The sequence below is a fragment of the Pisolithus orientalis genome (genome assembly GCF_024613125.1).
Source record: "Pisolithus orientalis strain OTSU chromosome Unknown F5J12scaffold_77, whole genome shotgun sequence".
NCBI classification, from domain to species: Eukaryota; Fungi; Basidiomycota; class Agaricomycetes; order Boletales; family Pisolithaceae; genus Pisolithus; species Pisolithus orientalis.
In genome coordinates this window covers 35,611-58,382 of record NW_026260858.1, presented here as the reverse complement: position 1 = coordinate 58,382, position 22,772 = coordinate 35,611, and the positions used below count along the sequence as shown (strand labels likewise).

The window sequence follows — 22,772 nt, the reverse complement described above, 5'->3', positions numbered from 1 at the left end:
GAGTGCCCTTCAGATAGCGCAATAGGTGTTTAACAGCAAGCCAGTGAGCCCAGCCAGGGTTAGAATTGAACCTGGCTAGAACTCCAACAGTATATGCAATATCTGGGCGAGTTGTGGTTGCCAGATACATCAGGGCACCCACAGCAGAAAGATATGGGACTTTGCGCATGGTTTGAGCTTCCTCAGGGCTCTGGGGTGATTGCTGGCGAGATAGGCGAAGATTGGGCTCCATTGGAGTGGAGATGGGCTTACAGTTAGCCATTCCAAATCGCTCCAAGACATCGAGGCAGTACTGGCGCTGGGAGAGGGAAATCGAGCGATTGGGGCGGTCTCTGTCAATTTTAATGCCCAACAGCTGAGTGGTAGGCCCCAAATCGCGAATTTTGAAGTGTTGGCTCAGTTTTGAGACAAAGGAGTCAATGGCCTCTGCAGAGCGCGAGGCAAGGGTCATATCGTCGACAAAGACAGGTAAAATGATGGTGACATCATCTTGGGAGTAGATGTAGATGCTGGCATCAGAATAGGTCTGTCTGAAGCCAAGGGACTCCAGTACAGAGCGCATCTTCTTGTTCCACCGGTTTCCACCCTGCTTGCTGCCATAAATCGCTTTTTGGAGAAGACACACCTCAGATCTGGCATCTCCCTCCACAAATCCCTCTGGTTGTGCCATATAAACTTCACAGTCCATCTTCCCATTCAGATATGCATGGGAGACATCAACAGAGCGAAGATGAAGATCCTGGAGGGCTGCAATGGCCAGGATAACTCTGATGGATGCAAGGCGAGCTGTAGGAGCAAATACTTCGAGATAGTCGAAACCAGGGCGCTGATTATAGCCCTTGGCAACCAATCGAGCCTTGTAGCGCTCTATGGATCCATCAGCATTGCGCTTCACCTTGAATACCCACTTGGAGCCAATAATTTTGCTCCCAGGAGGCCTAGGGACAAGTTTCCATGTCCCATTGCTTTGGTGCGCAGCCAATTCCTCCAGAGCTGCTTCTCGCCATTTTTCAGCATCGGGACGTCGCATTGCCTCTGCAAATGTGAGTGGCTCATCAGGAAGGGATGCAGACATAGCCAGTTCATCATCACTGTCTTCCATGTCCTCCACATCATCCAATTGCGCAGGAGAGAGCTTCCACCACTCTCTAGGCTTCTGTCTGTGCCTCCTGGGAAGTCTGGCACCTATTCCAACAGGGCTAGGCACACGAGGGGGTGGTACAGGCGATGGAGTGCGAAGAGGAGGTGCAGGAGGTTCAGGGGGAGGAAGCTGAGGCTGAATGGGATTTGGATCAGCTCCTATTGGCTCAATATCACCCCCTTGATCCAGTGTGTCATCAGACTCGCTTTCAGAGTCCAGATCTGGAATGGAGTGGTAGTGGGTGCAATTTGGAGCTGGTGAGGCGGCTTGGGGCACCTTGGGTGGTTCTGGGGTGTCCAGGGATGGTGTAGAGGGGCGAGTGGATAGAGGGAAGTTCCTCTCATCGAAATCAGCCCTCTCAGAGATCAGGGTGCGCTTTGTGGTAGGGTTATAGAATTTCCACCCCTTGTAGCCCTCAGGATAACCAATAAACACGCATTTTTCCATGTGGGGATCTAGGGGTTGCCTCTTGTCCTTCTGGATGTGCACATAGGCTGTACAGCCCCAAACTCGAAGATGGGAGACATCTGGCTTTCTCCCATGCCATAGCTGATATGGGGTTGCATTCTGAACCGCTTCAGTAGGACACCTGTTCCACACATGCACCAGGGAGGCAAGGCACTCGCCCCAGAAGGCCTTGGGCAGCCCAGACTCGTCCAACATGGCTGTAATTCGCTCAGAAAGCAGTCTGTTGGCTCGCTCTGCAACTCCATTCTGCTGGGGTCGATTTCTGACTGTGTGCTGGCGCAGGATACCGCATTGGGTGGTAAAATCAGCAAAGGCCTTGCTCATATACTCCCCTCCTTTGTCATCGCGCAAAATCTTGATTTTTCGCTCTGTCTGGTTCTCAGCAAAGGCTTTGAAGGTTTTGAAGGCCTCAAAGACATCAGACTTCGCTTTTAGAGGCAAAACAAAGCGAAAGCGAGAGAAATCATCGATGAAAGTGACCCAATATTTGTAGCCAGAGAAGGTTTGGTGGCCCACATGGTGTACATCACTGTGGACAAGTTCTAGAGGCCGTGAAGCGCACCAGGACGAGGTAGGGAAGGGATTGGCATGGATCTTGCCAGCCAGGCAAGGTTCACAGACAGGGTCAGGTGTAGACTTTGAGTCTATGGCCATTCCAGTCACCAGTTTTCGCTGTAGGAGCGATTTAACACCTGCTAGATGGTGGTGGGCAAGTCTCCTGTGCCATAGGTCAAGGTCCAGAGGTAGGGTAGTTGCTGCTGAGGCATACTGAGTGAGGGGAACAGTGTCACCCTCCAGGAGTGCAGAGTTGTTGTCCGAAATTCGTGCAATGAAGAGAGGGTGTCGAGTGCGCAGCCTAAAGGCCATCTGCGAAGAGTTGATGCTCACATTGAAGCCCCTGGTGCGGCAGAGAAATAAAACAGATAATAGATTATTGCGAAGAGCAGGGACATGCAGAACATTGCTAAACTCGACAGCACGACGCTTTTGACCTCCCACCACAGGCTCAAATAGCACAGACCCAATCCCAGCTGAATAGACAATTTTATTGTCTGCTAGCTTGATAGGCACGCATTTTGGGCTGTAATTTCGCAGCCAATGGCGATGGGGCGTCATATGAGCAGTGGCGCCCGAGTCTGCGATCCAATGGATGTCAGCATCGAGTTGCAGAGGGCAGAGAAGGGAGGAGGGGTCAGGGAAGCGAAGACTTGCATTTCCGGCGAATTCTACCGCTTGGGACGTGCTCTGGTTCAGTGAGGGAGTTGTTGGCACTGTCCCTGTTGCCTGGGAAGAAGCAGAAGGTGAGGATGCTTGATTTGCGGTGTTGGCAGGTTTCTTGTCCTTCTTATTCTTCCTAGAGCGGTAGAAAGCCTTAGATCTTTCCATCCTTTCGCACTTATGGATGCAGTGTCCTTGATAATCACAGAACGAGCAAGGGGATGAATTTGGGCACTTGCAATTTGCGGAGTAGGTGAATAACGCGTGGTCTGATCCCCCTGCATCAGGGCGCCGCTTCCTCTGCGATTCTTCGGCCAGAAAAGCTTCCTTTAGCTTATCCTTGTCCAGGGAGTGGAAGAGCAGTAGTGATGACGCAAAATGGGCATATTCCTCACCCAGAGAGCGCACCATAGCCATACACACAAGCTCATTATCCAGATCCTTGATGGAATAGGGATTAGAGCTGTCCCTAGGGCGAAGTTCTTGGATCCTGGACATAGAATCTTCGATTCTAGCGATGAGGGAGCTCAGGGACTCTTCTGGCTGCTTCCTGATCGAAAAGAAGTCGTCCCAAGCATTAAAACGAGCTCCAGGATGTTGTTGAAGGTGGATGGAAGCTAGGGTGGACCAGATTTGTACAGGATCATCCTGTACAGCGTCTACATGGGTCCTTTGTTCACTAGAAAGCGCCAGATAGAGTTCTCCAGCTGCCTTGTCAGCTCTGAGGTCCCATTTGATCTGAGCTTCGAGTTTGGAGTCATCAGGGCGCTTCTCAGTGCCACTGACAATGGTCCAGAGGCCCTTGGTGCGAAGGAAAGCTTTCATCTCGCCCTTCCAGGTGTTATAGTTGGTGGAGGTGAGTTTTGACACAGTGGTCGATGGCTGGGAGTGTTCTTCGGCCATTAGGGCGAGTTTCGAGCAGACAGGGGGAGCAGGGAATGGATGGGATGAGTCTCGAAGTTTGGGTGCGAGGAAAATGTGGTAGAGGCCGAGGGAGTGGGTGTAGCGGGTCGAAATTTCGCGCAGAGACTGATGACGTGTCGTATGACGTGTCCAGAACGTCCTAGAGCGCGGGGCTCATAACCTGATAAAATCACCCAGTCTTAAGGCCTTGTGCCCAGTGTAAGAGACTGATATTTAAGTAAATACTACAGGAAACATACCTTGTGCCCAGTGTAAGAGACTGAAGAAAATATCACTGGGCACAGAGCAGTAAGTGCGCAAAAATGATAAACAGATGTAAATAATAAACAAATGTAAACCAAGGACACTTAGAGCGAAGCTAAGTGCCCACTGCAAGTCTGTAGAGTGAGAACAGAACATAATAAAGGACAAACTGCGAAATGAGGTGCACAGGCACCACATATGAACATCCCTAGGGCGCAATTCCTGGATTTTGGACATGGAATCTTCGATTCTAGCGATTAGGGAGGACAGGGACTCATCTGGGGCCTTCCTGATTGAAAAGACGTCATCCCAGGCATTAAAACGAGCTCCAGGGCGCTGCTGGAGGTGGATGGAGGCCAGGGTGTTCCAGATCTGTACAGGATCATCCTGCACAGCATCTACATGGGTCCTCTGCTCACTAGAAAGCGCCAGGTAGAGTTCTCCAGCTGCCCTGTCCGCTCTAAGGTCCCATTTGGCCTGAGCTTCAACTTTGGAGTCATCAGGGCGCTTTTCCAGACCACTAACAATGGTCCAGAGCCCTTTTGTGCGCAGGAAAGCCTTCATTTCGCCTTTCCAGGTCGAGTAGTTGGAGGCAGTGAGTTTAGCAACGGAGGGCGACGAGTTGGCATGGTCCTCAGCCATGGTGGCGAATTTCGAGTCGAGAGGAGAAGGATAGGGTGGATGGGGTGAGTCTGGAAGCTGGGAGCTCGAAGATTGAGCTGTAGCGAGTGAGTGTGTGGTTCCTTTGGGTCGAGGTTTTGCGCAGAGGTGGATTACGTGGCGACCGACGAGTGCTGAGAATCCTAGAGCGTGGGGCTCATAACCTGTTGAGATAACCACAGACTGAGGCCACTTGTGCCCAGTGTAAGAGACTTTATTCAAGGGAATACTACATAAGACATACCTTGTGCCCAGTGTAAGAGACTGAAGACAATTTCACTGGGCACACAACAGTAAGTGCGCAAAAATGATAAACAAAGGTAAACAATAAACAAATGCAAACCAAGGACACTTAGAGCGAAGCTAAGTGTCCACTACATGTCTGTAGGGTTAGATAGAAATAACACAGAAGATAAATGCAGTCCTGAGGTGCACAGGCACCTAATATGAACAAAAAAGTCTGAAAGTCTCCACTTGTAAGGGTCTCCAGACACTTCTCACACATAGGACTCATGTGCCTTTCCAGTCAAGTAGTGCAACAGAATAAAAGCACACTTCTTAGGCCTGACTCAGCCATCTGTGACATAGGCTGTGCCTTCAGTAACAAATTGCTGGAAAGCATGGATGTCATCAGATCCATCATACTTGTCCAGTGGGATAGGCTTGAGCATTGTCTTTCTTTGGGATTTGGAATGCTTCTTAGATTTATGGCATCCTTTGCCTTGCCCTTTATGGCATCGGGACCTTCCTCATCATCTTCACAAGCTTGTAGATGATTCACTTGTGTCAGACAAGGAGTTGCTGCTCATTGAGGACAAGTCATCATTGCTCAAGCTTGATGAGCTCGATGTATCACTACTCGAGCTAGAAGACGGCAAGCCATCATCACTAGAGCTCTCACTGAACAAGTCTTCAGGCTCAGATGAACTGGAGTCCTCATCGCTGGAAGAGTCCAACTTTTGTCTTGCCTTTCTCTTATTTTTCTTTGAGTGTTTCTCATCCCTTCTCTATCCATTTGAACATGAGTCCTATGAAGCTCTTCGGGTTGATCTGTTTTATAGGTTCCATGGCCTTAGGCATCTTTTGACATTCTTGCTGTTTGTGGTCTGGGCACACAGCTTTATCCACCATATCTTTTACAAGATTCAGGAGTGCCTTCGCAGGCTTAGTCATTTTCTTTTTAGTCTTCCTTTTGTGCTTAGACTTTTCTTTCTTAGACCTATGTTCCGCATTCTCACTATTGGTGGTCAGGCCTCCATCTTTATTATGCAGGTCTGCATTCTTCAAGTGGCTTCCCTCAAGTGCACCAGGTTGGTGTTCTAGTCCACCATCCTTGGTGAGCACATTCACCATATTCCACAATGTGAGGGCTGCATGCTGTGCATCAGGATCTACTTCTGCATCATCAAAATTTAAACCTCCCCAGTTCTTAGGGTCAGGGCCTTTCCCTTTAGGATCTTTGTTTTCAGGTGATTGATCACTCTCAGACATAGACTCGTCAGCACCACATCTTGCCACTGAAACAGACCTCCTCTGGATTCATGCTCTTTCATCTGGGGTCATTTGTCATTCTGCCTGTCTGATGGCATCTCTGATGTCTTGTCTTACTTTGCTTTGGGCATGACACTCATGCGATCATCTGTGCACCACTTTTGTCCATTCAGTGTGCTCTGCCTCTGTCTCACTCACTGGGAACATGGACATGGATTCACATTGGACATCATCGGGTAAGGCATCACTATCTCTGTGAATTGGTACCTGAACTCTAACAGATCTAGCTTGTGAGGTCTCCAGGACAATGTCATCACCAGGATACACCAGTGAACTAGGGCTCGAACCAGGAGTGTCTACAGCTGCGCCACAGTACACTGGACTGGGGCTCCTAGAGCCATTTTTAACCACATCGCTGTAGCTCCAGACACTACCCTCAAAGGGCTTACCAACTGGGGTGGAATACTGACTTCCTAATGGAGTCAGCTTCAGAAGCAGGGTCCTGTTGACAACTTCAGTGCCAGGCTGAGTCATCAGGCTAGGAGGTAAGGATGATGCTCAAGCTTTTGTTGCTTGGTGAATGGACACTTGGGTGTTAACCATCTTTTTATCAAGTATTTGGATACTTACTCTTTTGTCTCTGCAGGGGATCAGTTCTGCAGATGGTGGAGAAGGTATTGGTGGGGATATCATTTAGGGTTTGGGGTTAGACTGTATAGGCTGGAAAAAATATGTAGTGGTGACAGTGAAGTGAGGCACTTGCGATGACACTACACAAGGAGCTTTCCTGTGGTTACCTCAAAGTTCCAAGACACTGAGGTCTGTATTTCTGGTACATAGGAAAATTCTCCCTGTACATTAAGATACATGGCCCTTTTCATAGTAGAGAGAACAGGCATGCAATATCAGTAAGAATGGGTGTGAATAAGAACTAGATCAATCACAAATGAGATACGTAGAAGAAACATCAAAAGAATATTGAACAAGTGATGTGTGGCCAACAGTGTCGGTCTGAACCTTGCACTTATCTACCTGCAAAGGCCGTTGCTGTAGTCCAAACAGCATTCACTGTACTTGCTTTACTATACATCCATGAGTCCTTTGCTCGAAGTCCATTGTAGACTCTTGTACAGTGGTTGCCACTCGTTGTAGACATCTGTGTCTCTTATAATAACAACAATGTAAGTAAGACATTCCAAAACCAAGGCGAAAACTCGAGCTGTCAAGCTCAGGGTCTGCGCCCATTGTGCTTTGCCTCTGTTGCCTGGCACTTCCTATCTCTTGTGGCCATCGATCCACACTAAGTCTCATCATTGTTGCAAGTATCCACCATGCAGCCTCTTGGCCTTCATCATTGAGCAGTCTGTTCTCCTCAATATCATGCTGTAATGTTAGCAATCTTTCTCTCAAGTACTGTACCCATTCTCCCCACTCATAGTAGAACTGTTGTGCTGCACTGCATAGATCCACATTGACAATTCTCTGTCCTGTCTTGTATGTTCTTGTACTTCATCATGTATACTGGATTTTCCTTTAGAAATGCAACTGTAAGTGATATGACACAAAGTAAAAGAGAAAGATTGAGCTGTCAAGCTCAGTGCATGAATCCTCTATGCCCCAACCCTGTTGACATCTCTCTGTTGCTTCAAACAACCATTGCTTGGTGATAATTCACAATCCTGTTGCCTGCACCCTTGACACTTCCTGCAGTCATTTGTATATACCTTGTATGACTACATCAGTAAACCACTTTGTGTGCTGGCAGTCCTAGGGAATCTGTCCAGTGCTGGACAGCTCTGGACAGCTCTGGCCAGCAAAAGTGATTTACTGATGTAAGTGCGATTGTCCTCACTCACACTCATCACACACTCCTGCAATTTCCCAGAAATAAACCAGTTCTCCATTTGTGATGAAGAATGCTTGTTCCATCTGCTTGAAAACAGAGGATGAAGTCTGTAGATTCATGTGGGTCAAATGAGGTGTTGAACATGGATAGGATGGATTCAGCATTGGGTGGGGGTGTGACATAGGGACTGAGTAGCTGCAGAGAGCTGTGCAGTATGCAGTGATATTCAGTTGTGGCACATATGGGGGGGAGAGTGTGGTGTAGAGATTTGATGAACACAGCTGTGGCACCCTTGAGGTCTAGTTTGGGTTTGCTCAATGTGGTAGGTGAGCAAGAGGTACAAGGAATGAGCCCATCCCCTGTGAGTTGGTGTGCGTGTGTGATGTTCTTGATGTAGGTATAATCCAATGGGTTGTTGTCACTGATCTGGCTGTCTCTGGGCCTGAACACCTCCTGGGCCTCATTATATACATTGAATGGCTTCTTGGGACAGGGTACTCATTTGTTGACACTCTCGACATTGGTGTCATTAAATATGACACTTGAGGAACTTGTGTAGATGAGTCTACAGATGCCAGCTGCATCAATGACAGCTCCAGCGCCTTCGATGTTGATCTTGATTTAGACGGAGAGGTCCCTCACACCTTGCCATAGCAAGGTGTTCTGTATGATACATGTAATGCCCAAAATTTTTTATACATCCAACATGTCCCACTCATCTGTGACATTTTCCATATGACCTGGGGTGTCATGATGTCTCTGCATGATATCCAACATGGAGACAGCATCTCCCTTTGCTACCTGCTCGATGGCATGTTGACCTAAAAATTTACTTTGTGCTGTAAGTGTGTTGTTGCTCAAAGATTCATCAACACTCTGTAATAACTTATGTTCCCTAAAACAATGTAGCCATAAGTGAAACACTTGAAAGAAAACAACAAAACTTGGGCCTTCGAGCCCACTCAGTGTGGTCCCAATACTTCTCACATGTCATGTATCCCATTGTGACTTCAAACTTCGCCCTTGTGTTGCTATTCAAATTAAGTCTTGCACACAAGTCCATAGAGTCGCTTCGAACTTGTTTCTTGTGGCATTTTGTGCCCATTGTACTTGTAGTGCTGTAAGATAATGTGGACTTCCTTCTAAGTCATTGTTCACTCGTAGCTGTTGCACTAGTCCCATGGTACTTCCATGTGGTCCTTGTACTTGTTGCTCTGTGACCTGCTGTGGTTTTCCTTCTAAGTCATCATCCACTCTAGAATCATGTGTCCATAAGTAAAAATCTGTAAAGCAAAAATAAAAATTTGAGCTGCCAGGTTCCATATCCATGCATGTCAGATGTTGTATCCTCGACGATCGCTTTTGTCCATAGTTCATCATTGATCCTTGAATTGCAATCGCGAGGACCTCTGTCATGCTTCATCTTGAATACCCATTTTCCCTAGAGTAGGATAGCTGTAAGTAACATGCTATGAAATCAAAACAAAACCTAGAGCTCTCGAGCTCAGCATTGGCCTCCACCATGCTCCATGTCCACCGGATGGCTGTTCTAGCATCACATGGCCCTCGACTGGTGTCAAGCATTGTCATCATCACTGTCACCCATGTTAGTGTCATTGTTGTCTTCATCACCATCGCTAGTCTGTACATGGTTCCATCAGGTGTAGCATCCATACTGTACGAAAAGAAAAACACCACTTTCGAGCCTTCAGTTTGCCCTATCCACTTGCCCCATTCATAGTAGCATCACTGTTTCATGTCATGTAGCTTCGCAAGGACAGTCCTTTGGCTCTCCCCATAGGTTGTTGTCATCCACAGTATCCATGGCTGCTTGAATGTCACTCGCACATTGTTTTGTATGACCATTTTTCCTAGAATAGAGTAGTTGTAAGTAAGACATTATGGAATCAAAACAAAACCTTGGGCCATCATGCCAAGAACCCATGCTCGTCATGCCCCATTTCCATTGAATGGCATCTCCTATCTTGTATGGCTGTTGATCTGCTCCAAGTAGTGTCATCATTGTCATTGTTGCTGTAGTGGTCACCATGGTTATCGCAGTTGCTCTTGTCTTACTTCTGGGTGAGCTTCATTTGTAGCTTGTCTTAGAATCTTGAATTGTGATCGCTTTTTGTCATAGATGATCAGCTTCCCTAGAATAATGTGTTCATATTAGGTGCCTGTGCACCTCAGGACTGCATTTCTCCTCTGTGTTATTTCTACCTAACCCTACAGACATGTAGTGGACACTTAGCTTCGCTCTAAGTCTCCTTGGTTTGCTTTTGTTTATTATTTACCTTTGTTTATCATTTTTGCGCACTTACTGTTGTGTGCCCAGTGAAATTTTCTTCAGTCTCTTACACTGGGCACAAGGTATGTCTTATGTAGTATTCCCTTGAATAACAGTCTCTTACACTGGGCACAAGTGGCCTCAGTCTGTGGTTATCTCAACATAATGAAGATGTAACTAATATATCCTAGAACTAAAACAGAACTCAGAGCATTCGAGCCCAGTAGTCTCCATCGCACATCATTTCCTTTGGACAGTTGTTCTTGTCTCATGCAGTCTTCGACCTGCATTAAGTGCTACTGTCATTGCCAGCAACTGCTGTAGCTTCTGTACAATATTCTGTAGAAGCCTGTACCCCTTAAAATGTGGTAGATGTAAGTAAAACATTCTAGAATCAAAACAAAACCCTGGGCTGTTGAGCCCAGTACCCATGCTCATCATGCCTTGTCTCCATAGAATGGCTGTTCTAGCCTTGCATGGCCACCACTCTGCATCCAGCACTGTCTTCATTGTTTCTTGTATCTCAATTGTCTGGGTGTCAGTCACTCTTCATCACATGTACTGGCTTTCCCTAGTGTAGAATAGATGTAAGTAAAATGTTTTGAAATAAAAACAAACCTGTGAGCCATTGGGCTCTCCATCTGTGCTCTTTGTGCCCCATTTCTGTCGAGTGGCACATCTGATCTCACTTGGCCATTGATCCATGCTAAGTCTAGTCATCATTGTCATCATCACTATCATGCTACTCGCTGCTGTTGTCACCCTTGTCCTTGTCACCATCACTCGTAACCACAGTACCTTGTGCACAGTATGTTGGTTGCCCCATTCTTTGTATCCTGTGATCACAGTGATCTTGCATAGTCAGCCTGTATCACCAGAGTCATCCATCTATGCATTCAACTAGTTAGCTAGGGGAAGGGATGTATGGTGCTTGTGGGAGAGAATCTAAGAGTATTCAGTGAAGTACTATATCACTAGGGGTGCTGCTTGAAAGGGACTGGGCAAAAACCATTAGGTTTTCCAGCCTGAGGCCAAGATCTGAATTGTCAAGCTGAGCTGTGAAACCCAAAACATAAGGAGTCAGCAACACATCCAGTGAAGCTTGAGGCCTGGGAAAAAGGAGCTGTGGACTCACTTCCTACCATACTGGGGGGAGTATGTATCATTTGAGAATGTTAAGAAGCTCTGGTTTGGACCGTAGGAAAGGAGTGAGCACCAGAGCATGGTGCCTAAGGTATAAGGTGAATGAATCCCCTGACCAGCAACCCATGGTCTTAACGACATTGAAACATCAGTAAACCACTTTGCGTGCTGGCAGTCCTAGGGAATCTGTCCAGTGCTGGACAGCTCTGGACAGTTCTGGCCAGAAAAAGTGATTTACTGATGAAGGGACTTTGTTTAGTAGGTAAAAGAGCATGCCTCCAATGTGGAGGCTGTGGCCCTTGATATTTGGCAGTCCTGGGTGAGATTTAGCTAGTTTTGCTATCATTCTTATTACTTCTGTCTTGGATAAGGGTCTAATGCCATGAATGGGGTGCTTCCAGGCAAAGAGGTACGCATCATTGGTAGCTGGGTATAGACAAATGTGGTTTTGTAGGGCTCACATGGGGTCTGTGATGAGGTTGTCTTGGGGGGCACATTGAACCATTTTTCCCTTGATCAAGCACTTTGTGGCTGGGAGGTTGAAGACTATTACCAGGAGACCGTGCTGATTGTGTACAAGTCAGTAACTTGCTCTGGAGATGTGTTTCATTGGGTCAAAACTTTGGATGGAGGGTATGGTAAATTCTCCTAGTCTGGCGATGCAGTAGAAAGTTACTACTATGCATGCATATATTGCTGCATTGCATGGGTCATCTTTGTTTAACATGCTGTGGAGAAGTTCAAGGGTGTCAGTGGTGAATGGAGCTCTGTGGGGACATTTAGAAGAAGTGGGGGCTAGCCTTGTGGCACCCTCCAGGATGGCTTTGTACTCTCTTTTGTTGATGTTCCAGCCACATCTGTGCACAATGTGCCACACTCAGATGCCTGCTGCATAGTTTGTGAGAGTGGAACCCAAGTGGGCTCCAGCACAGCTTGCTAGGAATGCTGAGAGTAAGTTGGATGAAATTGGGCACCTATCACTGTCTAGGATGTTGTTCATGTCACAGAAAATGTGGTAGACTAGTATGCTTGTCCCATAGAGTTCTTTGGTGGCCTCTGTCCAAGAGGCACCAATTATGCTTGTTATTTGCTGGATGATCTCTGTTGAGAGTGGTGCAGAGGCTGTTGCTTCTGGGGTTGAGGAGGCTGGGCACCAGCAGAGATGCCTATCTCTGGCATGACAATGTGGTCTGAGGGGTGAGGGGGCTGGGGTGAGGTGGGGGTGGTAGGGCTTTGGGGCTGATGTCTGTGTGGAGTCTGTGTTGTTCAGCAGTGTGTTGAACTTGTTGGCTTTGTTATTTGAGGTCAGCAATGGCTTTGTTGATGAGCTCATCAACAAGCCATTGGTGGGAGGAGAGGTTCCTCTCTGCCTTGTGCTGTTTCACAATACAGTTGATGGCCTGGGCAGGTTGGAGTGCATAGTAGCCTTCTTGGCACACTCGTTGTTCTGCTGGTAGGATGGGGGCATCGAAGTTAACAATGAGCTGGCAAAGGTAGCTAGGGATGGGGAGAGGAGGGAGGACATTTCTGGGGTTACCATAGATGCCTCTTGATGGCTGGCCTGCTGGGTTGTCACCACTCCAAATGTATGTTGTTTGGATGCTAAGCAGGTTAGAGTTGGGATTGTGGATGAGATTGTGTATACATTTGAAAATTTCATTGACTTCTCAGTTTCAGTGTCTGCCTGTCCACCAGCCTTCCACAATGCCAGTGTTATCTCTGTGGACAGTGATGTGGGTAGGGGAGGATAGGATCATGTTGATTGTGTTGATGAGGAATTCAAAGCTAATGGCTTCTGCCCAGCTGATGTTGTGTTTGGATCCTGCTGACTTCCAGCCTGGGATGAGGTGCCAGGCCCTCCATCCTTTGCTGACAATGATTCCAATGCCAAAGCCAGAGCTAGCATCTGAAAATGCTTGGAGGTCTACTTGAGTTGGAGGGGGGATCAGAGGGTGTTGGAGTTTCCCTTCCTGCAGTGCACTTGTCCACCATTTGAAGTCTGTTTGGCAGTGTTTGTCCAGCCTGTGAGGTAAGAAAGGCTTCGGTGAGCATACTGTGATCATGCACTCTAGGCTAGTTAGGTATGCACATCCTTGGGGGAGCAAAGAGGAGGCATGCAAGAGCTTGCTGTACAATTCCTGTACATCTTGTAGCATGTGTACCTGTCATTTGTGCCATTCATGAATGGCTTGTAGGTATTTGGTGGTCTTGTTTTCGCTGAGGGTCACCACCTGGTGCTGGAGATCCCATAGGAAACTGATGTATATTGTGGAGTGGTTGAAACCCTGGTCTTTCTCTACCTCCCAGGGGATACTGAGCTCTCTAGAGATTGTGTTGATGTTGTCAAAGTTGTAGGTGAAAGCTGCATCATGCTCTGATCTAGGGGTGTTGGCCAAGTGATCAAATAAGGGGTGGCAGCAATCTTTGTTGAACTCTTTGAAGGATCTGTCTTCATGTGTGATGCCTTTGAAGATGACTCTGCTACCTGAATATTGGAGGCCAGCCAGGGCTATTTGCATGTTCCATTGTTGTCTGGAGGCATTGTATTCTTGTAGGTACTGTTTTTGTATTCTGGTGAAGAAATGATCATCTACCCATTTGTTGAGTGGGCCAATGCCTTGGCTCCTAAAAATCTCCACTTCTGTGTCCACTAGCCTTCCATACATGCCTGCATGTCAGAGATCCTTACTATGGCTGCTGGCCATTGGGATGGGTGTAGGGGGACAATATGCTTCCACTACATCATGTGTGGCTATTTCATATCCTGGTGGGAGTCTGGAGGCTAGTAGGAATACAATGGAGAATTTGCCCCATGTGCATGGGAAGTTTTCTGTGGATATGGAGGAGTTGATGGGGGGGTTAGGGTGGTGTGGCATCAGTGACAGGGGAAAAGAGAAATTCTGAATTAGTCAGAATTTGCCTGGTTTACCCAGCTTCAGGATCAGGGCCAATGAATCTCCCTTTGGTTATTTCTTTATTAACAATTTCTTTGAACTTATCTTGGTATGTATTAATGGAAACTTTATTAGGGGGGGACTGGGTATGGGAGATTGGGGGGAAATCTATTAAAAAACTGTTCTGTAAGCCTTCTGGTATTGATGCAAAGCACTGTGGGCAATGCAAGCCTTGGAGGGCTCACTCCCAGGTGTCTGCTCTATATGGGGTGTGGGGATGGAGCCATCTGAGCTTGAGGGCATTTGCTAGTGCTGTGAGTCACAAGTCTGCAGCCAGAGCAGAGGTGCATGGAGTCATGTCACTCTGAGCAGCCTTCTTTGCATTACCATCTTGGGCAGAGGCAGAGGCCTTTCCTGGAGTAGAGGACCCTGTGTACATGATCTGAGAAGGTATTGTGCTTGTTGTCCCACATGCAGGGGGCTTGGCATTTGACAACTGGGATGTTGTGGTGTTCTCTGCTGAGGCAGACTGCACAGACTGGTAGGGGGCCTGAATCTGGCTGGCTCATTGAGGTCCAAAAGGGTCTGCCTCTTGTTGAAGCCTCCTGGAGTGCTGGTGGGGGATTGCTGGTGCTTGGGCTGGGGGTATGCTCTGGATGCAGTTTGGTTGTTGAGACCAGCATTATACCTGCCAGTGATCTGTTTGTAAGAAAGAATGGGGGTGTGTAGCTGTGGGGGGGGTTGGGGGTTGGGGGTGAAGGCATGTAACCATTGGAGTTCAATGTGTAATTGAAGGGCAGTGAAGGTGTGTAGCCCAAGAGAGGTCTGATGTGTAATTGGGTGGGGTGGGGTGTGAGACATGCATTGGCTGTGTTTGGTGTCACAGCCTGGGGCCAATGCCATGTGGGGGGGAAGGCATGCAGCCCATGAGGGAGGTAGTGTTAGAGGGGAGGAGAAACAGGGGGGGGGGGGGGGGTGAGGGGAAAGGAGCAAGTGATTGTCAGTGGTGCTGCTCTTTGTGCTATGGTAGTGTGGGAGGGAGTCACACATATATCTATATGAAGTATACTCAATCATGCTGTGAGTCAAAGTGTGGTTCAGTGGTGAAAACCAACCAAAACCAACACAAAAGACAATGAGAGTGAGTGGTGGTGTGCCCATGTGGTACCTAGATGGTAGAACCTTTGGTTTGGGAGGGTTTTTGTGAGCTACAAGACTCAAAGGTGAGTGCTGAGGGTTGGGGGTGCTCCTGACAAAGAGAGAGCAATAATGCAATAAAATGCAATGGGGTAGACTGCTGTCAGCCTACCAAAGGATGGATGACAACTTAATTTGATGCTCTGAGCTGCACTGAGCTCAGGGAGGACTTGGAGCAAAGTAGATTGATGATAGATGATGATAAGTGAAGTAGATGATAGTTAGACCCTTAATAAAGTCTCAACTATTGAAGCTGCTGAATGAATTACTGAGAGATGATAAATTGCAAGCAAGAGGGGCTCTCTGACATCTTTTTTTTCCAGCTATCTAAGTACAGTGATCTATATACAGTACAGGGGCATTGCCTATGGAAAACAAGGTGCAAACACTTGGTAAGTGATTGGTAAGTGATAAGTAAGGAATGTAAGCAGTGGGTAACCATCTTAGAAAGCATTGGTAAGCATTGGTAAGGATAAGTAAGCCAACAAGCAAAGAATCAGTAAGCAAGGTCAAAAGATTGGTAATTATTGGCAATAGGTGAGTCAAAGACAGTCAGAATGTCAAGGTATGAGTCAAATAATGTCAAAAACTGGGAAAGTGCACTGGAATCACATTAGGGGGAGGTTGTGCATGTCACATCTTGAAGGGATCACTTCTGGGCCAAAGTGGGATGACAGGGAGGCAGCACTGATCTGATGCCAATATAGTACATCCAAAAGTGGACAGGGTGAGTCAGATGTCAACAGGGGTCAAGCTTTGGGGGTCTGTGGGGTGACAGGAGCATAGGGGATCCAACTTTCCCCCCCTAACCATCCTCTCAGTGAAGCAAATAAAAACTTCATGAATGAGGCTCTGTTGGAAGAGAGGATGAAGGGGGAGTGTCTTCTGCTGTATCTTGCAATAAGGAGGCAAGATGTGCATCATACTCATCATGGATGTGATCAGGGAGAGTGGAGAACAGTAGATTATACTGTAGCTGTCACAATTTTGGAAGAATGATGGATGAGAGTGGTATGAAGATGTTGCAGGGAGCAAGGAGGAAGGATCTGTATGCTTCTTGGACTGGAGAGACTGAAATGACCACATAAGACCTGTCCAAGTGAATGACAGACCTGAGGTGACCAAAGAACATCCTCCTAGAGGTCATACTGACAAAAAGAATGCACTGACCAAGCTGGATGGGCTGAGAGGGAGCAGACAAGGATGGGATGTACCAGGACACTTTGGGACAGAAGCTGGTAGGAACTCCTGGTAGATATACATAGCCATGGTCCCTAGCAAAGGGGACAAGTGAAACGATTGATGTGGTGAGACACTATGAACACAATAAACACAAGGGTGTGAAAGTTAATAGCATGGTCAATAGTGATGTAAAGTATGAAAGCCTTACAGCAGAAAGTAATTCTCATGTCTCAGAGCAGATGTATTTGGAAAGGACTATGTATAACTTGCCAAATCTAACAGGGAGGACTGACCTGTTTTAGGGACTCCAGTTCTGTGACTTGTGCTGAGTGTACTAGCTCATCTCTAATCTGTGCTAGGAGTATTTCATTGATGTGTGCAATGTTGAAGGATTGTTCAGTGTCTAGTGTTGTGTAACAACCAGTAGACTTTCCACTTCCATGTTTCCTACTTGCCTATATATATCTACCCTCTGGTTAGGGTTATGCTTTAGGGATGATTAGTCATCTTGGACTTTTCCTTTGCTTGCTTGTTCACACTTACACAATACTTAGTAAGGCCATGCCTTGCTGACACCATGTGTTTGCATTCATCCAATAGTGTAGTTCTCTCTTTTGTTTGCTTCCTTCTCAAACATTCTCTCATGGCAGTATGTACAAACAGTAAGGCAGTATATAAGTCCCATCATTTGTCATAGCCAGTTTCTCTAATCTAGTTCATTTTGAGCTTGGTCCTCAATCAATGGATTCCACTCCCACACTCTCTGGTTTGAAGTGATAGCTGAGAAGACTTTGTCTTTAATTGCTTCACTCAAACTAGATTACAACTTCTCCCCTATCCATTCATACCTGGCACTGAGGGTCAATGGCAGTATGATACTTATAGTGGGCAGATCCACCCATAGTTTCTTCTTGCCTCCATCAGTGTGACCAAGAGCACCTGAGTGACATAGCCAGTTGGGCAAGCATCTTAGGGAGTTTTAGTTCTACATATATACACTGTCCCAAGGTTGAGCTTGGTGAATGAAGGGCAATGCTTGATCAAGAGGGCCCACAAGGTCCAGAGCAGCTGAGCCATATATAGTTGTAGTTCCTGCATGGCAGTGGAGGTAGACTGGTAGTCAACATTCCCACACCCACCATAATTTGCATAGTGTGCCAGGCTGGTCCTTCCCTATTTCTAGGAAGTTGATCAGGTGTGCAACAGCAAACAAGACTATGTGTTTAGTGGTCTTGCACATCATTGGCAAGTAGTATGCCTGTGTACCCCTTACTTTACCACCATTCCAGCTGTTAAGAAAGAAGAGGTTGAGCTTTGTCTCCCTCTTAGGTTTCTTCCCTACAAAAGAGAACTTTCTACCCCACACCTTTTGCACTCTCTTTCCCCACTCACCCTGCTTCCCCTTCCCCCTCTTGAGCTTTTCCATGAGATAACTCTGGGACTCATTTACCTGTCCCCATTGCCTTCTCCTGACCTGAATGAACTCCAGTTCATCTTCAATACTTTCAGAACTGTCATTCCATCTGCTGCCCCCTTCGTTGACCACTCCTGCTAACAAGCAGAAATGGACCCCAACCAGCCACAACCCCCTCAAGTTGATTATGCCATGGTACAGGCAATGATGGCTGCTATGGCACAAGCTATGCAGCAGTGTGTACTGGCAGTGGTGGTTCCTCAACAAATGCATAACTTTGACCCCACCAAAAGGGGTGTCACCAAGCCCAGAACCTTTGATGGATCTGTGGCTAAATATGAAGAGTGGGTCATCAAGATGAGGGCCTCCTGCAAAGCAGCAGTCCACCACTATCCAAACCAGGACTGCATGGCTTTCTGGACTTGCATGATGGGTCTGATCACCAGCAACTACACCCATGCCAAGTTGGACTTTCACTTGGCAAATGGAAACTGGCCAAGCATTGATGAGGTGGTGGCCAACCTCAACTCAAGATTCTGGCCCATGAACAATGGGGATTGGGCCTGGAAAAAGATGCAGAAAGTGAGGCAGGGACAGTCTTGAATGGATGCCTTCTTGGCAGAATTCAATAGTTGGAAGCTCATGGCAAGCACTTCTGACAACTTGGCTATCCTGTGCCTTGAACAGGCAATAAACCCTGAGGTGCTTCAGCTCATGCACCATTTGGGGAATAGAAAAGACATGTATAAAGATTACATGACTGAGCTCTGGTTGGTGGCTGGTAATTTTGAAAACCACTGATATATGATGGCCTCCTCATTGAGGGTATGTTAAGTATGGGTTTACCCTTGGGTGACCAGTGTAGGAATAGGTAATAGAAGATACCTAGAAATAGTAACTATCAGTAATGAGCAAGTATTTGTGCTTGACCCAAAAGGGAGGTCCTGTGTGGAGAAAGAAAGGTGTAGTAAAAAGGTAAAAATGCAAACTAAAATGAAGACTTAGCTCTGGGATGTCTTCCTACTGATCTAAATGTCCTGCCAGTCCTCTTGGCCCTTTGGGTACTCCCCAAAGTAATAATTCTATCCTCAAAAACTCACCAAAATGCGAGATGAAATCACCCTACTACTGAGGGCCTGTGACATGAACTTTTTTTTTTGGTAAACTGAACTCGTGCAAACACAGCACACATGCTTAGTCAGCAGTGTGGCTGCTCGCCACCAAGTCCAGTGGTACAAACACAAAAACAAAAGCAAGAAATAAAACACAAATCCCCCAACCCCTATTTTCTTCCAACCAGGATGACTTCTCCTAGGGAACTCAAACTCATTCCCTACACCAGGCTTCAAGGCCAGGTGACAGGGGCTAAGTCCAGGTGGCCAGAATCAAGGCTGGGAGACAGGGGCCAAGTCCAGTTGGACTGGAGTTAAGGCCAGGAGCATGGGAACAAGGCCAGTAGTGTGGGAAACTGACTGGTCTTGGAGTGCACACAGAGGGAAGCCAGTCTGGGGTTGGATCTACCTCCCTTGGTCTCAGCTTATGTACTGTACCCTTATGCAAGCTGGGGAGAGGTCCAGGACAGGGGCTGGGGATAGCTTAAGGCTTGGCCTTAGCTATAGAGTAGACTAGGAGTGTAGTATGGAGTTGAGGGTGATACTAAATTGATATTCTGACTGAGGTGCTATGAAGTATGTACAGGGGTCAAATACACAATGCCAGTCTGGAGTAACAAACATGAAGCTGGACTTGTTGATAAGCTATTAGGAAGATGATTAGCAAGGTGAGGATAGCCACAGTGGCTGTGCTGAGGCTAATAGCCAAAGTCTGGGTGACTGGCATAACTGGAGTTGGACACAGGATTTGTACAGTAAGCAGAGTCAGACAAAAGGGCCAGACTAAATATAGTACAAACAAAGGAAAACAGACTGGAGTTATGTCCAGGTGACCCAGACATGGACCTGGGAGGACTGGGGTGGAGCAGCACAAGGCTGGGAGGCTGGAATGGAGCAGAGATAGGGGTAAAAGACTGGACTTGAGTTATTCAGGCCAGAGTTGGGTTATCTAGGGCTGGAGTTGGGTTTTCTAGGCTGGACTAGGACCAGACCTGACCAGAGTTAGGGGCTAGGGGTCTGGACTGGACTGGGATTGAGTCTGAGAGTCATGGATATGACAGGGTATGGCCTCAGAACCAACCCCATGGCTTCTCTGCCACAGGAACACAGCCTGGGGCTGGCACCCCCATGGACATAGGCACTGTCCTGCAGCAAGGAAAGGGGAGGGGACCCCCTAAGGACAAGTCCTACATCACCTGTTTCAGATGTGGCCTGAAAGGCCATTATCACAGTGAGTGCCCAAAACAGGCACAACCACAAGGACACCCCATCAGGGCTGTATATGCTGACACTGAACCTGACCCCCACCTAAAAGCTATGGAGGGGATGAGCTTTGAGCAGACCATCACTCATATAAACCAGTTAAAAGAATCAGAGCTGCAGTGAAATAGGGTCCTGCAGACTCTAGCATATGGACATTTGTTCCTGTTCCTTCTTCTTCTTCTTACAGATTTTGTTCTACTTATGGACTTAAAAGTACAAAAGAAAATATAAAAATTGAAAATAAAAACACCAAAAATAGTGTACCAGTAGTTTCCTTCAATCATTTCTCCTTTCTTGACATCAAAGAACCACAGGAGTTATTTAATGGTTCAGAATCTGTTACTTTTGCATCATCTGAAGTGGAGTCCTGAAAGGGCTTGGGGCCAGATGTAAAACCTTGCCTGCTTAATTCCACTTGCAACAAAAAACAAAAAAATGTTTCCTTTGATCTCCTGGATCTAGAGGGTAGTAATGCAAAGACCACTGTACAGTCTGAAACTGTCAAGTTCAAGGTGTCTAGGTTTGAGGCTGGACTGGAGACTGAAGCTGGTGCAAGGCTGAGGAGTCAGGGTCAGGGGAAGAGGCAGGGACACAGAAGGTGGACTGATTGGACTTAGTAACTGATGACACAGTGCTCTTCCCTTGCATGGGTCACAGTCTGAGTCTGAGGCCAAGGTGGGGTTATCAGAGTGAACTTAGTTGATTTCAGACTGGAGACTACAGGCCAAGTATCTAAGAGTTTATATACTAGAAGTAGCTATAGTACAGAGACCAGTAATGCCAGTCTTGCAAAGATTGCTAAGCTGATTGGTAAGGCTAGTATTAGTAAGGTATGACCAAGGTAATGGAGACCAGGACAGGGCAGACCAGGGACATGACTGGGCAGGGTTCAACTGAAGTGACACACTGCAAAGCAGTGTATAACATGCTAGACTATCTGGGGATAAGGGATTGGTGAGGCTGAGGCCAGACTGAACAAGTGTGAGACTGAGTCTGGCCAGGGTTGAGGCACAGTTATGACAGTATCCCCCTCTTAGGGGTCAAACCTATGAGACCCCTGTGAGAGTGGTAAGTTGAGTCTAAACTTTGGCTGAGTTTGAAAAATTGATACTTGTGGCCTGCTAAGCCCTTTGCATCTTTCCTTTGTACTTCATCCATCATGTCTGACTCAAGACTGATTGCCATGACTGATAAAAATGATGAAGGCTGGGTCATAGTGGACTGGACCCAAGTGTTGGACAATGCCATTTGGTATGACACCGACAATGAGGAGGAAGTGATGAAGGCTAAGTCAAAGGAAAGGAAGAGGCAAAAGGTGGTCAAACAAGCCCAGCAAGAAGAACAGGCTTGGCTTGAGGCTGAGAGAGTGGAGAGAGAGAGGGCTGAGAGGGAGAGGGCTGAGGCCAAGAAGGCAGCATGGGAGGCTGAGGAGAAAAGGGTGCATGAGGAGGAGGAGAGACAGGAGGCCAAGCATAAACACAAGGCTGAGGCTGGAAAGGGTAGCAAGGCTGGGGCCAGTGGTGGTGACACTGGGGGTGAAGTGAAATGGGTGGTGATGGACCCTGGGTGAGTATTTTCATGACCTGGTGTGCATTTCTTTTAACCCCCCCCTTATTTTTTTAGTTGTACTCACTGCTCCTGGGCTAAAGTCATCTGCAAGTTCCTTGTGGATGGCAACAAGAAATGGGTTGCTTGCATCTGCTGCAACCTATCCAAGGGAAAATGCAAGTGGCCTGGGGACAGGAAGGATGCTGAGGCTGGTCCCAGGACCATTGGGAAGACTGACAAGGAGAAGAAAAGGAAGGCTGATGAGGAGGTGCCTGAGGTTGGGCCCAGCAAGAAGAAGCAGGCAAAATCAAAGTCAGTTGAGGTGCTGGACATCAATGAGCCTGAGGCCAGTGGGAGCAGGGAGAGGGAGGCCATTGCAGGGGGATTCTTGGGCTTGGAAGACAAGCTCAAGCATCTTATTGACACAGTGGGGCTGATTGCCAACAATCTGGCCAGCCTCTTTGAACTCCATGAGACTGTGGTTGAGAACTCAGGCTGAATTGCCAACATGCTTGAGGCCTTGCTCAACAAGTTGTATGGCTTTGGTATGGCAGTCTCACCCTTGGATTCAGGCTCATCTGAGCTCAACCTCGATGAATTGTGCAAGGAGGCTGAATGACTGAAAACCCATGGTGAGGACAAAGAGGAGGAGACTGAGGGGGAGGATGAGGCCATGGCTGAGGCTGAGTAGCCATAGTAATGTAGTGCCTTGTTAGCCTTTTCCTGTGAATGTCAAGT

The 22,772-nt window shown here is 47.2% G+C and overlaps 1 protein-coding gene across 1 annotated transcript; it reads right to left on the bottom strand.

Annotated features, from left to right (window-relative positions):
• Positions 1–8,106: 8,106 nt before the first annotated feature.
• Positions 8,107–8,420, bottom strand: F5J12DRAFT_970669 (uncharacterized protein; the record flags this gene model as incomplete). Its single annotated transcript, XM_051750081.1, has 1 exon — positions 8,107–8,420. A coding segment is annotated over one exon (314 nt), but the record flags the coding sequence as incomplete, so codon positions are not given.
• Between the last annotated feature and the right edge of the window lie 14,352 nt (positions 8,421–22,772).